Source organism: Syngnathoides biaculeatus, chromosome 2, assembly GCF_019802595.1.
Source record: "Syngnathoides biaculeatus isolate LvHL_M chromosome 2, ASM1980259v1, whole genome shotgun sequence".
Taxonomy (NCBI): domain Eukaryota; kingdom Metazoa; phylum Chordata; class Actinopteri; order Syngnathiformes; family Syngnathidae; genus Syngnathoides; species Syngnathoides biaculeatus.
The window spans coordinates 10,457,387-10,473,158 of record NC_084641.1 but is presented as its reverse complement, the minus strand read 5'-3'; the positions used below and the strand labels follow the sequence as shown (position 1 = coordinate 10,473,158).

General features: G+C 39.6%; 1 protein-coding gene across 2 annotated transcripts in view; it reads right to left on the bottom strand.

Annotated features, from left to right (window-relative positions):
* Positions 1-13,982, bottom strand: part of sema3h (sema domain, immunoglobulin domain (Ig), short basic domain, secreted, (semaphorin) 3H) — a 58,123-nt gene extending 44,141 nt beyond the window's left edge. For both annotated transcript variants that reach the window (XM_061832631.1, XM_061832641.1), the window contains exon 1: positions 13,657-13,982. In XM_061832631.1, the coding sequence (XP_061688615.1) occupies positions 13,657-13,756 (100 nt within the window). In that variant the 5' untranslated portion in view covers positions 13,757-13,982. The remainder of the gene's footprint in view (positions 1-13,656) is intronic.
* Between the last annotated feature and the right edge of the window lie 1,790 nt (positions 13,983-15,772).

Here is a 15,772-nt window from a genome sequence, read left to right as displayed (position 1 = left end):
TTTAGCCTGGTCAAATGCCTCCCATCTTGAGCACACCACCATGAATGACTTTTATTCAGAATGGAAAAAAAAACGCACTTTCCTCCACCCTGCACACACACAAACGCACACGCTACTGACTCAGTCGTGAAACCACCAGCTGCACCCGCCCCACCTTTACTCTCGGGAAAGTTGCCGTGGTAACGGCAGCTATGCCGGCATAATTTGTGAACGGGTGTTTGTGCTGGGTCGAAGGGTGTCTCTTGGCCTTGAGCCCCTCCGCCTCCCCACATCGCTACCTCCCCAACCCTTAAATCCAAATGCACACACTCCCATGCATGTGTTGAAAGATTTGACCCACCACACCTCCCATCAACACGGTTTCGAATATTAAGTGTGTTCACAAAACATCAACATTACGGTTGAAAATGTCAACCGCTGGGTGTTTGACTGTCATTGCTAAACTGGGTAGGGAAATGTATGCTCAATTAATCGATAGTTATGTTTTAAATAGAATATGCGAATCTCTGATTCTCTGCGGAATTTCCCCATCACAGAGGTCCAGGTGGATGTCGCTCTACTTCCCATAGTTTCTGTCGTTTTATTCTTCTTTGACTGGAAATTGGCTTTTCATGTTTTTGGTTGTGTGGTGAACCGGACCACTGGGAGAAAACTCATAAAAGCAGGGTGAGAAGACAACTTAATATATATGTTCACAAGGAAAACGAACTCAGCAATCACAGTGTGGCAGCCCTCCAAACAAATATGCCCGCCGAGTGCAGCCATTCTTATCAGCTTCGCAGTGACAGCAGGGTCAATGAGGATCATGACCTCTGATCCGAGCCAATTGTCCTCTGACCCCTGTCACTCTGAATCAAAGCTCGGATATAAAGGAACAGACGCACCGAGACATAATCCTAAAGGCCATCGCCCATTAGGATATGCAAGCGCACAAAGGCAGACATACACAGTGGAAAATGCATGAATGCCCTCTTTATATTAGTTCAAGTGTCCATGACCATACAGTGTGCACCTCCATGAGTGTCCACTTGATGTCCGTGTGCGTTTCTTTCACTTTAGGGGGTCGATATTTCGATCCGTGGTGAACATTAGATTAAAGGCTACTGGTCATGGGAACGCCGATGGGCCTCAACAATATTAAGAGGAAATGTGTGGCGTGTGATACAGCTAAGAGCATTCCTACACACACACACACACACACACACACACACACACGCACTTTTGTACACACAGTAACACTAACTAATGTTTTCTTTGTATTTAACATTTTTAAATGAATGTTAATTAAAAAGTCTAAATTTCCGGTAGGTGTGAATGTGAGTGCGAAAGGTTGTTTGATTATATGTGCCCTCCGATTGGCTGGCAACCAATTCAGGATGTACCCCGCTTCCTGACCAAAGAAAGCTGGGATATTCTCCAGTACTCCCGTGATCCATTGTGAGGATAAGCGGCAAAGAAATGGATTGGATAATTAAAAATATTTGACACCATCAGCAACAGTTTTCAAACGGTCAACAAATAGATATCTATGTCAACTCAAATAAGAACATTCATTCAATAAAGACATGTTTATATTCCATCAGGCTGCCACATATAGAGTACATTTACATAGGATAATGATTTAAAGCTACTTTTTGGTTGACTATGTTGACGAGGCTCTAGGTCAGGAAACCACACAAACACAAACACACTTTGACTACTCAAGCATTTTAAATGTCACAAAGCTATTTGCAAAATACTGTATAAAACTACGCACATCATCTTAAACTATCATTAGTGAAAAGTAAACATTTTAAATTGTTCTTTTGTAATTAACAAACATAATCTATTCTTTGACTGTACCCAAGAAAGAAATCAAGGCCATAAAAGTTTGAGAAACAATCTCACTATAGCTTTGATTAACTGATTTTACTTCTTTACAAATCTATGGCAAACTTGCTCGTACCAGGAGACATTAATGTCCATTCTGGTTTTGTCCTGGTTCCATGTTTTCCTTAGTGATAAGCAGTCACTTTTTTCCTTTCGAATGTGTGCAAAACCATGCTCTTTGCACCACAATTCTAACATTTACAGTATTTTGAAAAATACATTTTCCATCCCAAACAATGCAGTCTCGCTTCTTTCAGCATGTCATTAGTCTAATGCTCTCATGCGCTGACGTTACTCAATGCATTGCGAATCAGCATCATCGTTATGCCAAGCATTTTGGTAGAAATACAGTAAGAAAGTATTTTCTGTAGTTGATTCACTATAATTACCATGTTTAATTGGTAATCAATTTTTATTGGGAAGAAATTCATTCTTTTCTTACGCCTTATAAAAATGATTTTCCATTCTGGGCGTCACAGTGGCTCCACAATGTTTCATTTGTACGGTACTTTGACATGACACATTGTAGTCCTGCCATTTGGATTGCGGCGCTTGTTTTGATTGCAATTTCATCACTGAGCCGTAGAACAAACACATTTGCACTTGAAACCTCAAATGACAACTCTGGTTTGAGTTTATCTCCCCTTTTGTCACGCAGATGTTTGGAAAAAGAATAATTGTCACGCTCCAAGATGACACAATGGTTTCAATTAAAGCTCGATACACTGTGCGATCCATGGCTTGATCACACTCGTGGCTAAGATCCACCAGACGAACTGGGCAAGGTTAGGCCTCTCACACATGACAGAGGGTAGAAAGGCAGGCCAGAAAAATCATATAACCACCTGTCTCATGAATACTGTACACAACCATTCGGACTCGTGTTTGGAGCGTCTCTATAGTCAGTTTACCTTCTTTCGTGACATCTAATTAATGTGGATTTATGATAGGCTAATCAAAAGGAAATATAATTTTAAGGTATGTAGGACATGGCTGAAATTCAAGGGTTCATTTCGATAAATGTAAGGAAATAAGCAGCTTTGCTTCTTTTTGATAAGTAACAAGGCCCTACAAGTTAGAATTGAACAAAAATTGCTGGAAAAAAATATTCCTAAAAAAATGCAGAAAAACTTGAAAGTCATTATCATTATCATTTTTTATTTTACATTTGACATTACAATTAGTTAGGATATTAGTTTCAAATGATGGATTTCAGAAAGCAAGTCAAAAATACATTTAAAAAGATGTAACGCAAATGATGATGATGATGATGATGTACTTTGACTTGGAAGTTTTACTTTTACATTTGGATTTTTGTACAATGAGCTGGAAAAGGGCATGAATCTAATGTTCAGTGTGTGCTGAAATGAGCGCCTTTATATTTTATAACTTTTCTGTTTAAATATTCCTTTTTTCGAGTTGGGCTTTGAATGCAGACATGTAGGTTTGCCAAAGGTCTCTTAAGAAGTCCCTTTCTTAAATAATATACTATGGAGTACACCTTGCACATGCAATTATGTTTATGTGCTGAAATAGTCTACGTGTTTTTAAGCCCATTTTTCATAAATACTGTAGATGTGCTTGGTCTGCGTGCATTACGAGTTAATGATGATGGGAAAATGTGGATAGTAGCGTATTAATTTTAGAAAATGTAGTATTCATGGGTAACACGTGTTGTGTGGCAGTTGCTAGTAAATTCTAGTATTAAATTAGGTGCATCTACTAAATGATTTCACCATGTGGTGTTTGTTAGAATATAGAAATATAGAAATTGCTTGGAAAGTTCTCCTGTGAGAACGCCATCAGTCAGCCAACAGTGACTGTCAAAAGCAAATACCGCGAGTCAAAGCGAAGGGATGTCAACGATGACAGCAATGATGAAGCAATGAGGCGGAAAAACACAGCTGAGAATCTATGAAGCATATGGCAAGTGTCAACACTACTTTTTCCATGCTGGCATCTCTTGAATAGAACAGAAGGGATCTGACGACTTCATCAACACAGTCAAGAGCAAGTGGGATATTTCCTAATTTGGTTAGCGGGCTAGCAATGCTGAATTTGTTTTGATTTGATTAAAGGCGACATTTAAAATGAGGAAACGTTCCAAACCTTCCAAATGTGTCACCCATTTTTGAGGACAATTTGAAAGAGTGAAAAAGCTCTGCAAGATCAGCTGCAGGTTGTTTCAGTGATATACACATAGGGTACACTACAGCATTGGCAAGTATATAATCATATAAACATCTATTTATCCAATTTCTAAGCCACTTATCCACACGAGGGTCGCAGGACTGCCGGAGCCTATCCCAGCTGTCGTCAGGCAGGAGGCAGACAACAGACACATTCACAATCACACCTAGGGGCAATTTAGAGTCTCCAATGAATCCATGTTTTTTGGAAACCCGAGTGCCCTGATAAAACCCACACAGGCACAGGGAGAACATGCAAACTCCACACAGCACGGCTGGGATTTGAACCCCGATCCTCAGAACCGTGAGGCCAATGCTCTACAGCTGTTCCACCGTGCCGCCGTCATATAAACAGTATACCATAAAAGAGGTTTTATGGATCCCCATTCTGAGGCCATCTCCACATGTAGATGATTATTTTCTCAAAAATAAATTTTCCTAGCTTTGAGGTAAAAGAAAAAAAAAAAATCCTACATCCACAGACACAAAAACATCTGCAATCTTTAAAGCTCCAACATGAAGACCACCAATAATTGCCTTTTCATGTGTCTTTGTTTAAATACAATGTATGGCCAAGTATTTGGACAGTTGGTGCTGTCCATTTAACATCTTCTTTCTTATGAGTAAAATTTCAACAAGATGTTGGAGTGTGTCCCTGGGAATGTTTGTCAGAGGTCATGGATGTTGGATCTAAGAGCGAGCCTGCACTCTGTTCCAGTTCACCGACACTAGGTGTTTGACGGGATTCAAGGTCAGGGGCGACGTCTCGTTTTTTTTCCACACTTATCTCATCCAACCATGTCTCAAATGTAAAACTTTGAATAAAAAAAAACGATACTTTTTTTAAGTGATGTTCATGATTTGCAACATTTGGGCACACACTCAACTACTAATCGAAGAATTACACTAATGGCGTGTGTGTGCATTTTGTCTCTGTGTGTGTCTTCGTCCGCCTGCTGGTCTATTCACTGGGCCTGAGGGAACCCTGGTGTCTGGCGCAGCATTCCCAGGGGGTGGAATTTGTTGGCTGTGCCACTACTGGAGGGGTACTGGTCGCGCGGGCGAGGAAACCGGGGCATATTTCCTGTGGAAATGGGGTTATCACTTTGCCAATTACTGGCGCAATTACAACAGGAGCCTTGCAGAAGTAGCCTGGGAACAAAATCTACAGACCTTGTCCAAATGCTTAAAATAGGCCCCTTTAAATACTGTACAGTACATGAAATAAAATAGCAATTAAGAAGTTATGACTTCATAGCTTTCGAGCGTTACTTTTCACTTTTGATCAATCCTAGGTGTATCACTTTGCCGATACTGTATATAATTTTTCAGTGAATAATGTATGAATTCTAATCACTATATGGAGTTGTTAATCCAAATTCGCATGGTTGGTCCTAGAGTAGAGGTACACAACTGGTGTTCCATTTTAGTAAAAGTCACAGTGCTGTGTGAAGTGTCCAATTAGTTTTGGTCATTGCTGGACTACATAAGACTAACATTAACAAAACTTGATCGTTTCTCTGCTAAGGAAATGCTTTCAATGTCCACCTAATTTCAGACATGACGACATTTGAAGTACTATTTCTTCCTCTAACTGAATTTAAAAAAAAGTCCTCTTTGAAGGAATAAGGAAGCAAAAAAAAATGTTGAAAGAAAAAGAAAAATAATAAGAAAAGACAAAGGAGGGAAAAATGAAAGTATATATATAATTAGGATCATACAGTATTTATTTTGTACCCCCCCCCTCCTCATTTAAAAGACTGAATAAATACAAGTAGCTAAAACAATATTTACAACTCATTGCTTATTAATGTCCCACATGACCTCACAACATTCACACACGGGCGCACACACTGAAGTAAAGTCCAGGCCAAACCCACAGAGGTTATGTCTGGACTGTGTCACCAACAGACCAGACCCATGTGCACAGCTTGAACCCTGACGTCGGTCCGCATGATTATTCATCATCATAATCATCATCATCATCATCATCATCATCAGACTGCTCAGTCTGGCTTCCAGCAAAGCACAGAAAAAACTTGAATGTTAGGTCAAACATATTGTTATTATGGAGAACACTCATTACCTCACAATCGCATTTGTTTCTTAAAAATAAAATCGTCATATCTGCCCACTCCTTGAAGCCATGGCTAACTGTCATAAGAGCATTCAAAATCAGGAGGTGTTTGCTCATTTTCAATGTACAATATTGTTTTCATGAGAGGCAAAACCGGGATTGTTCTTGGTTTATTTTAACTGTTCCCTGTTGCAGAGGTAAAAAGTGTTTTATCCATAAAAATCAACTCACATCATTAAGCACACATCATCTTCATGGTATTGTTGTATCTTTTCTTAAACTTACTTTCTTTAGGTTCTGTTTGGCACAAATATTGCTTTGGCATGTGCTTGTGTGCTTGACAGCTTACAAAAATCATACATACAAACTATATATATAACTTTTCTGAACCTGAAGGTGACAATTTTGTTTGGGAAAAAAAAATGCATTTCAAAGAAAATCATGCCTCCCACTAACTATTAAGATCTTTCTTAACTCCTGGAGAACGGAGCAAAAACATGTCAATCCACAGTAAGCAGGGTGATAACGATCTACTTCTTAGCTCGGCCTTAAAGCAGATTTGTGTGAGACGGAGATTTTTGCAAAACCATCCAATAAACTTGTGGATACTGGGGATTGTTTTACTGTGACTTCAAGAGAATTGAATTTCAAGTTTACGAAGAATCACTGTTTTAATAGGCAAGATCAAAAGATTTACAAAGAAAAATGCTTGTGTACTATGACTTCCCGATAAGTCTCTTTTTAAACAGGAAAGGGAAGTTTAACTTCCAATCTTTAGTTTCACTTGGCAAATCTTCCCGTCATTAAGAATTCTTGAGGTTCTTTCTTGTTTGCGCATCAATAGGAATGTCGGATTGGAGTTTACTAGTTATTGTGAGGCTTGACTGGATCCTAGCAAATATATGTGTTGGTTAAACTGAACAAAAATCTGATATTGATTGGCAAAAAAAAAAAACAACAACAACTGTGATTCAACCCTGGAGTGAAAGAAAAAAAAGTCAGATTTAATTTGCATTTGTTGAGAAGACCGGGCTGCCCAACAAAGAGCTCAAATATGGAGACCTTGGCTCTTCAAATATTTCTGCTCTTTTTCCATTTATTTCTATTGTGGTGAAAGGCCTTGGAAATTTGGACTGAATATGCTGGGACAAAAAGACACTCCACATTCTTGTGTTTTGAATTTACTTTTTAGTTTGCATAGAAATCTAATGACATAAACCTGAAATTGTTCTTCACCACAAGGGATTCAATTTGGGACTTGCACCTGGCCAGCCCCTCAAGTGAGCTTTGTGGATTACGTTCCCCCAAGTGGCCAGTGAGACGGCAAAGCTTGTTGGAATGAATCTGAGCTAACCCTCCAAGTCCAGATAAGTGTCCCAAAAGATGTTTCAATCCAAGTTCAAATCCCAACAAACAGGTATTGCTTTTTTGTTTTTGCTGTTGTCAGATGTTATGGAATCAATGGTTTGAGGAAGTAGTGAACAAAATGTGTACAACATCTGAAAAAAAGGAGTGGAAATAGACTGATAAAAAGTAATAGTCTCGCAACCAGATGAGGAAAGAGATCAAACTCAAGATTACCAATGGGAGAGAGGGCAAATTGTACTCAATTTATACTCAAGGGAATTGGAAGAAATGGGGGGCTTAATTTGTACTTAATCGTACACTTTAGGCTAAAGATAGCCTCTGTGACTGTATTAACACCAGAAACCTCTCCAGTACACATTAACAGTATGGCGAATGTTATATGGCGTTTATTTCTGCCAAAGCAAGAGTACAGTTATAGTGACTGCTCTCTGCAAGATGAAGAGTTGTGTTCCTGAAAAAAAAAAAAGTATTTTTTATATACATACTTAGTTGACCATAAGAGAAAAATAACACGTCTGACTTTAATCAAGCATAATGAAAATTGTCAAAAATCGCATAAAAACTGGCCCTCAGTGCTCCACAAGTACACATAATCAAAGTGCAGCAATCTTAAGTGCTTAATTTATGCTTCATGTCGAGCGAGATCAGTATAGGACATCACCAAAACAAAAGGGGCTGTCTTCCCGATAACTTTAGTTTTGGATGAACCAACAGCTGGGTTTGACTTGAACAGGCACTTGAACAGTGACAAGCAATGGCCGTGCGACCGTTGAGGACTGCAACCATTAAAATGAATAATAGAGAGTGTAGTGGTGTCACATCCCCATCTACGTGAATAGTGCATCTCAGCAGCAGCATTTTGCAGCAGAGAGCCTGCAAAGAAGTGGCCTAGATAGAAACACATCTGAAAGAATAAATGAATAATGAACTGAGTACCCTAATATCGCTCTAGAAGTGTCTGCTTTAATAGTACACGGTGGGCAGAATTTGGAGAATGAGAGGAACATCAATATTCCTATTAGGTAAAACGGTGATAATCAATCAATAGAATGATTGTTGATTAATCATGCCTCGAAGCAACTGAGGCAAAATGGAGTGCACTGCTTGGTTAGAACAAACAAAGTACAGTGCTCTTGTTTTGATCCAAACTAGCTTGTTATATAAAGACCAACATAATGATGTCAGTTATTTGCTGAAGTTGAACTACATGCACACAGGTGTATGCTATGGAGCAAATCCTCTGGAGAGCATTATTCTGTTCAATAGAACAATGGAATGAAAGGAGTTCTGAACACGCAAACAAAGTATCCCGTCCTTTAAAAATAATGTGCAAAAATTTTCCTGAATGCAGTCAAATGCATAGAGCTGTAATTGCAATCACTGTTGAACAACCTTAAACTGTTGGTTTACCTAAAAACAGCTTTTGTTATAGTTCATGTTCTTCTTTAACACACAAAATAGTTGAGACTGAATCAACAGCGCCTCTGCTGGATGCAGATGGAGACGTACGGCCGAAACACGTAGACAGCAGCTGGGTTGCATGTCTGCCATGTTTAGTTTCAGGGACCACAGAGCTTCCTGATGTCCTTCCACCTAATCCAAACAGTCAAATTTGCGTGGGTGTGATGGATGTATGGAAACAGCTGTTTAGGAATTCTTTCATATGTTGATTTTACAAATCAAAGTACTTTAACATCTCGATTAGGACTTTGTAAATACAGGGCCGTGAAAATGTATTGGGATATATATTTATATGTATATACACACATATACATACTGTCTCAGATAACTCCACCCTCTTCGTATGTATTTACATATTCATTTTATCCATCCATCCATCCATCCATCCATTTTCTGAGCTACTTATCCTCACGATCGCGGGAGTGATGGGGCCTATCTGAGCTGTCAACAAGCACGAGGCAGGGTACACCATGAACTGGTTGCTAGCCGATCACAGGGCACATGGAGAAAGACAAGAGTCGCACTCACAATCATACCTATGGGCAACTTAGAATCTCCAATTAAAGGATGTTTTAGGGATGTGGGAGGAAACCCGGGTGCCCAGAGAAAACCAACACAGGCACGGGGAGAACATGCAAAATCCACACAGGGGGAGGCTGGGATTTGAACCCCAGACCTCAGAACTGTGAGGCCAATGCTCTCCAGCTTCACCGCGCTGCCATATTCATTGTGTTTATTTATTTTTACAAAGAACTTGCGAGCTAGTATGTACCACACCCATTAAGCAATTTGAACGCTAATGGCACACAGTCACTCATTTATATTGCGATTTGGGCATTTGGCCAGCAAGCATAAATTGAATTAGTGTCCGCGTGAGAAGCGGTTTCGAAGGTCACAGGTCAAAGCAGACATTTTCACTGATTTCCCCACAGAGTGATCTATACAGAACTATTGTATCAAAAACAAATACAAATTAGGCAGCATGGTGGATGACTGGTTAACATCTCCTTCACAGTTCGGAGAACCCGGGTTCAAATCCAGCCTCACCTGTGGGGCGTTTGCAGATTTTCCCCATGCTTGTGTGGGTTTTCTCCGGGGATACTGCAGCTTCCTCCGACATCCCAAAAACATGATAGATTAATTGAAGATTCTAAATTGGCCATAGGTCTGAATGGGTGTTTGTGCCCTGGGATTGGCGAGATAACAGTTCTGGGTGTACCCCACTTTTTTCCCGGAGTCAGCTGGGATAGACTCCAGCACGACCATAGTGAGGATAAGCAGTATGGAAAATGGATGGTTGGACAAATACAAATGAAATTATGAGTCAAGTCATAATACTATCTGACAAATCTCCTCAAGAGTGTTACCCAAAATCCTCAGGTTTTAATCTTAAATTTCCAGCATGACTATTCATTACCAATAAGGACGAGTCTGCTAAAAGCAAACAAAAATCTGTGAAATTTAAGGGTTGTAAATTAAATATTGCAGTCTATGTAGTTGATGTCATTGTCGTTGGTTGGTGGCTGGTTTCCTTTGCTGGGATTGCTGTTTTACATTCTGTGCTGTAACTGATTGTGTTGCCGAATGATGCCACATTCTGTATGTTATTGTCAAATGCATCCACATGGTGGTCTTGGTCTGCTTTCAATAAAGTGGGAGATTTGGGTTAGAATGTGCAATTTTATTGAGGTTATGTGTGGACTTAAGTTTCTCCCTCTCACACAAATATTGGGGCAAAACCAGTGATTTAACCAAAGACTAATGATTTTGTTTGACATTTGCAACTCTGTGAAAAAGATGCTGGGTTGAAACTTACTTTCAAACACAATACAATACAAGAAAAACAGATCCTGCATTGAGCAGGGTGGTCCTTTCCATGCCATACATCAGCACATGGGTTAGGGTGGCCATCGTATTAGCCACAAACTATAAATTACTATGTATTCGTAAAATGATGTTAGAATGGCCAAATACAATCAAAAGTTGCATGAGTAATCTTTTCCATATTCAATACAACTGCGACTTCTAAATGGGAAGCTTGTGAGAACAACTGCTTGGAATGGGCACAAAAGTGACTTGTCTCTTGTGCAGAGTTTTGCTAGTCGAGAATTCATATTCACAAGAGGAGGAAGGTGCCTGTTAAGTCACTCAACGGGTTTGCTGACTAAAGAAGGATGCTGCATTGGAGCCAGCTTGTCAGCAGGTCAGCCACGACAGCCTGATTGGAATGCGGGAATTCTGGGTAGCATTACCGTGCTAAATACTCCAATAACAACAAAACTAAAGTTCAGAAATTTTAGCGGGAGACTCATTCATCTCTGTCCTGCATTTGACTGGTGACCAATCCCAAATTCCACCGGGGCTACCCTCAACTGCGAACCGAATGAAACAAGCGCTGGAGAAAATGTATGTATGATAGATGATGGAAGGAATTTCTGATCCCGCAATTACAAATGACCAGCATATCAATCCACACAAGTTTTCAGCATCAGGACTCTCTTGTCTTTGTTATATTCCTCAACAAGAACCAGTAATATGCGGGTATTTTTGTTTTGTACATTCAATATGAAGACAAGTATTCGATATACTGCACGCTAGTTCGCTGGTTCCCTGCAGTACCGTTTCTGTCCACTGTTTAGTTTTGTTCATTTGTCGAACGAAGTATTTTTTGTTTGATTGTTAGACAAATGTTATCTATTGTATGATATTCTTTAAAATGTTACCTTTGTCACATAGTGGTTCACTCAGCATTGACAGGATCTTGTTATATTTGTAGAAAATCCCCTTTTAAAAGGCTTAGCTATATAAAATGTATATACAACTATATTTCCCTATAATTACTAGTTCATACACTGACTATGAGAGTGTGTTCCATCTCATCTTCCAGGAGCTAATATTAATGAGATGGGGAGGTTTTGAGGAATTCCAATCGTTTGAGTAGCATGAATCCAAATCTGGTCCTTGATCTACTTCTAATTGCAGTAATTCCACGCTAAAACATCTAAATGTTGGAGGAAAAATATTCTATATGAATAAATAAAAAAATGGTGATGGGAAGTGAAATGATCACAACACAGAACTCCCACAGAGAGTGACAAACACATCCACACCCACACCCACCCAGTCATTGCAGCCAATTTGATCCCAACACAACATCCATTCCATATTGTAATCTTTTCAAAGATGAACATGCAGATTCCTGCAACTCTATCGCGTAAACACACACATATACTATACCAGCTGCGTAAAGAATTACACGGGGACACAAGTTGCACACAAACTGCATGCCACCCCACTTCAGTTAAAGCGCCTACAAGTACAGTACACATGCAGAGATGCCATTCGAGCTTAATTCCTCCCTGGAAGAACTCAAGTGTCATCTTCACCTCTAGGTTGACTTGCTTAACTGGCACTTTCTTGATGTTTTTGGTAATCCCTGTCAAAAATTGTGCTGTCCTTGCCACTGGGAGATGAGTTCATCTTGAAATCGTGCAAAGCAATGTGTTCTCATGAGAATTCATCCCTAAACCATGTAAACTGGATTATTTTCCAAGAACATGACCCTCACCACGCCTGTGTGCACGACCAGTAAGTGTTCATTCACGTGCACAGTGTCATCTCCCAAACATTCATAGCTGCGCTGGAAATGTACACAAAACGTTAAGTACAATGAAATCCTTCGAGTCCAGTGCCTCTAAAGTCTTACACTTTGGAATTTAACCAACATTTTGGGCATAATCTCTATCGTCGTAATCAACCATCTTTGGACCAGGATGAAATCATCACATTTTATTCTTGTCTCACGTGAGGCCCAAAGCGTGCAGTGACAGTGCACTCATTACAGAGAATACACCGCAAAAATGCAGCTATTCAGACGACTGATCGGGATGGTCTACTTGTGGAACACCCGCATGATGAGTCACTGTGCAATGTGCCATGCACTGGGACAAGTGAATGACATAAACCCTGACAAATACAGAAACAATTTCTGCTTTTGTTTCTCCAGCAAACTCTTCATGCATTATACGATTATACGGCGGCAAATTGGCAAAGGCCTAAGAAATAATACATTTCGTGGTGATGCACACTTGGGATTTGGTCCTTCAGATAATTATTTCTTTGTCAAGCTTTCTGAAATGGTCACAAACACTTGACTGAATCCTGAAGGTGGGTGGGATCAGTCAAGAACTCGACTTGGGAGTGGGACTTTGGGTGTCTCTAGGTTTCAAGCATCATTGCTAAAATGCTTGCAAACAATTCTGCAGAGATTTACGGTTTACCCCGCAGTGGGGAACCGACAGGTTGTGGGACACATACCATTAGTAGGTTCTCCACCCATGAGCCATCTCAACATGAAATAATACAAATAGATAAAAATTTGATGTGAAAAATAGAAAGGATTTAGGTCACAAGTACTCATACTGTTTATATTGAAATATTTTTGTGTTTTTAGAAGTTTTTGCTGTAACACAACAACAAAAATTGAATGCCCAAGTCAAAAATGTTCATACTCAAAGGAGAAGGCAAAGCTTTGACACTGTAAAAAAAAAAACAACCGTGTGACAATAAACATATGAGAATAAATAAGAGCAGAAAGGTTGTGTAGGAAGTCGTGTTAGTTTTTGTGTGGAGTGATGGAGTGACTGATGTGTGAGATCTAAACGGATCATAAAGATGTGTGCATCTTCTTACCAGAGTGTGTGAACTGTAGTCGTGGCTGAGATGCTTTCCAGGCCCATGTTAAGGTGGCTCCGAGGTGGATTAGAAGCACTGCTATTGCTGGTCCACTCATCTTCCTCCTCACACACAAGAACACCCACTAAGTCCCACACAGTCTTGGTTCCAGATCACACCAATTCAGGCAATTCACAAGTGCCCAAACTCTGTTGGTGTCACTGGCAGTATGTTCAGGTGCACATGCTGCAGCACAAAAGTGGTGCGCTGTTGAAAAAAATATATATAAATAAATAAAAAAAAATTAAAAATCTATACACAATATCATTATATATGGATATATATAAATAAATCCAATTGGAATATGAGTCCAAGTCTCAAAGATACGGATTTAAATACTTCCAGTGTGCAGGGCAAGAGTCCAAGTCATGAAAATAATTTAGCGCTACATTTAAGTGTAGCAGCACCATCTGTGGGCTTGTATCTTTGGGTTGTGCACGTGTCTGTGAGTGTCAGAGATGTGGTGCGAATGTATTCCAGGGAAGAAGAGGAAGAAAAAAAAAAACGATATCGTCTCTCCGCTACCTCCTCACAGCTTGACAGCTCTCTTCTGCTCTGTCTCTCGTCCTTGCTCCTCTAGGCATGTGACTCTCTCTCTCTCTCTCTCTCACACACACACACACACACACACACACACACACACACACACACACACACGCACACGCACACACACCACGCCCGTGTAGACGAATGCTCCCACCCACCACTGCTTCATCTCAATTTTGCTTTTCACTGTTCCTTCTTCACAGATTATTTTCTAAGTAGAGTCTCTCAGTATTAAAAAAAACACCCTTTAAAATGCCATTGTTCCATCATTTATTCATTTGTAAAAATGATACACATGACAAACAAAAAGTCAAAATTCACCACATATTAGGTCCTTACAGTATCCAGTAGGTGGGTGTCACATAGATGAACACAGATGTGATTATGATCTTAATATTTAATTGTGGGTCACTAAAGTCTAAAATTAGATTAAGAATCTCCCAAAAGGTCCAAAAAACATTCCTACTTTCCATATAAGAGTGAAAAGACCTTAACCACTACAAAACAACAAATCCTCCACATAGAGATCATGCACCTACGTCATAAAATCATGTGATTTTTGTTTACGTCGCAATATGGCCGGTCAGATAAAGTATTGTCGAAAGTGAATTCCATTGAGACGAAACAAGAATATGTCTTATTGCACAAGATTCCGAGTTTTGGACGATACCGTTAAACAATTAGAAGGTGATAATAATCGAAGGTACGTGGAAAAATTAAGAGACACCTGGCATAGAGGATCCATATTTCATAGGGTTAGAGTTAGGGTTAGTTGAAGTTGATGTTTTTGCCGTTAAGAAATTTGACTGTTAATTCGCTTCCCCTTGTCTTAGACAACTGTATATACACAGGTATCTGGTGAATAAGATTTAAACAAAAGAGTTTGAAAGCGTACAAAAGTCTGGACGCATACAAATACTACGTTGCCGAATCTGTTCTCAATCAGGAATAAATCCCACATAGCGATGGACCCACTCAGATTTTTTCAAAACAAATAGCAACATTTAAATAAATGACCCCTGGTTTTACACAAACTCGCATTCATTAACTATGATCGGGAAAAAAAAAACTAAAAGTGGAAAGACACGGCTCCTTCGTACACGGAAGCGGCCACACGTTAACCTCCATAAACCTCTCTGTGACAGATGGTTTATTATTTTTTTTTAAATATGCATTGTTCTTAAATGAGTCAACTTGGTGTTATAAATAATTAATAATGATAATGATCATTTGAGATTGAAAAGAATACTTCCTACCTGAAATGAAATGATCGCAAAACAGGTGTGTGCATTTCGTTGGGCACCATCCATCCCGTTTAATTGTCGAAATCCATCGATCTTTTTCTGGTCTTTTCAGCTGGTATTCTATAGAATGACATCTTTGAAGAACTGTCTCATCTATTGTGACAACCAACAGCACAACAGGTCTTGGGCAATTTGAAAAATCTGCTCCGGATCAACGACTCCCCCACTGCCGAGCAGCTTTGTTTGACCGGCAATGTGGCGCCGTAAAAACGGTGACGTCACGT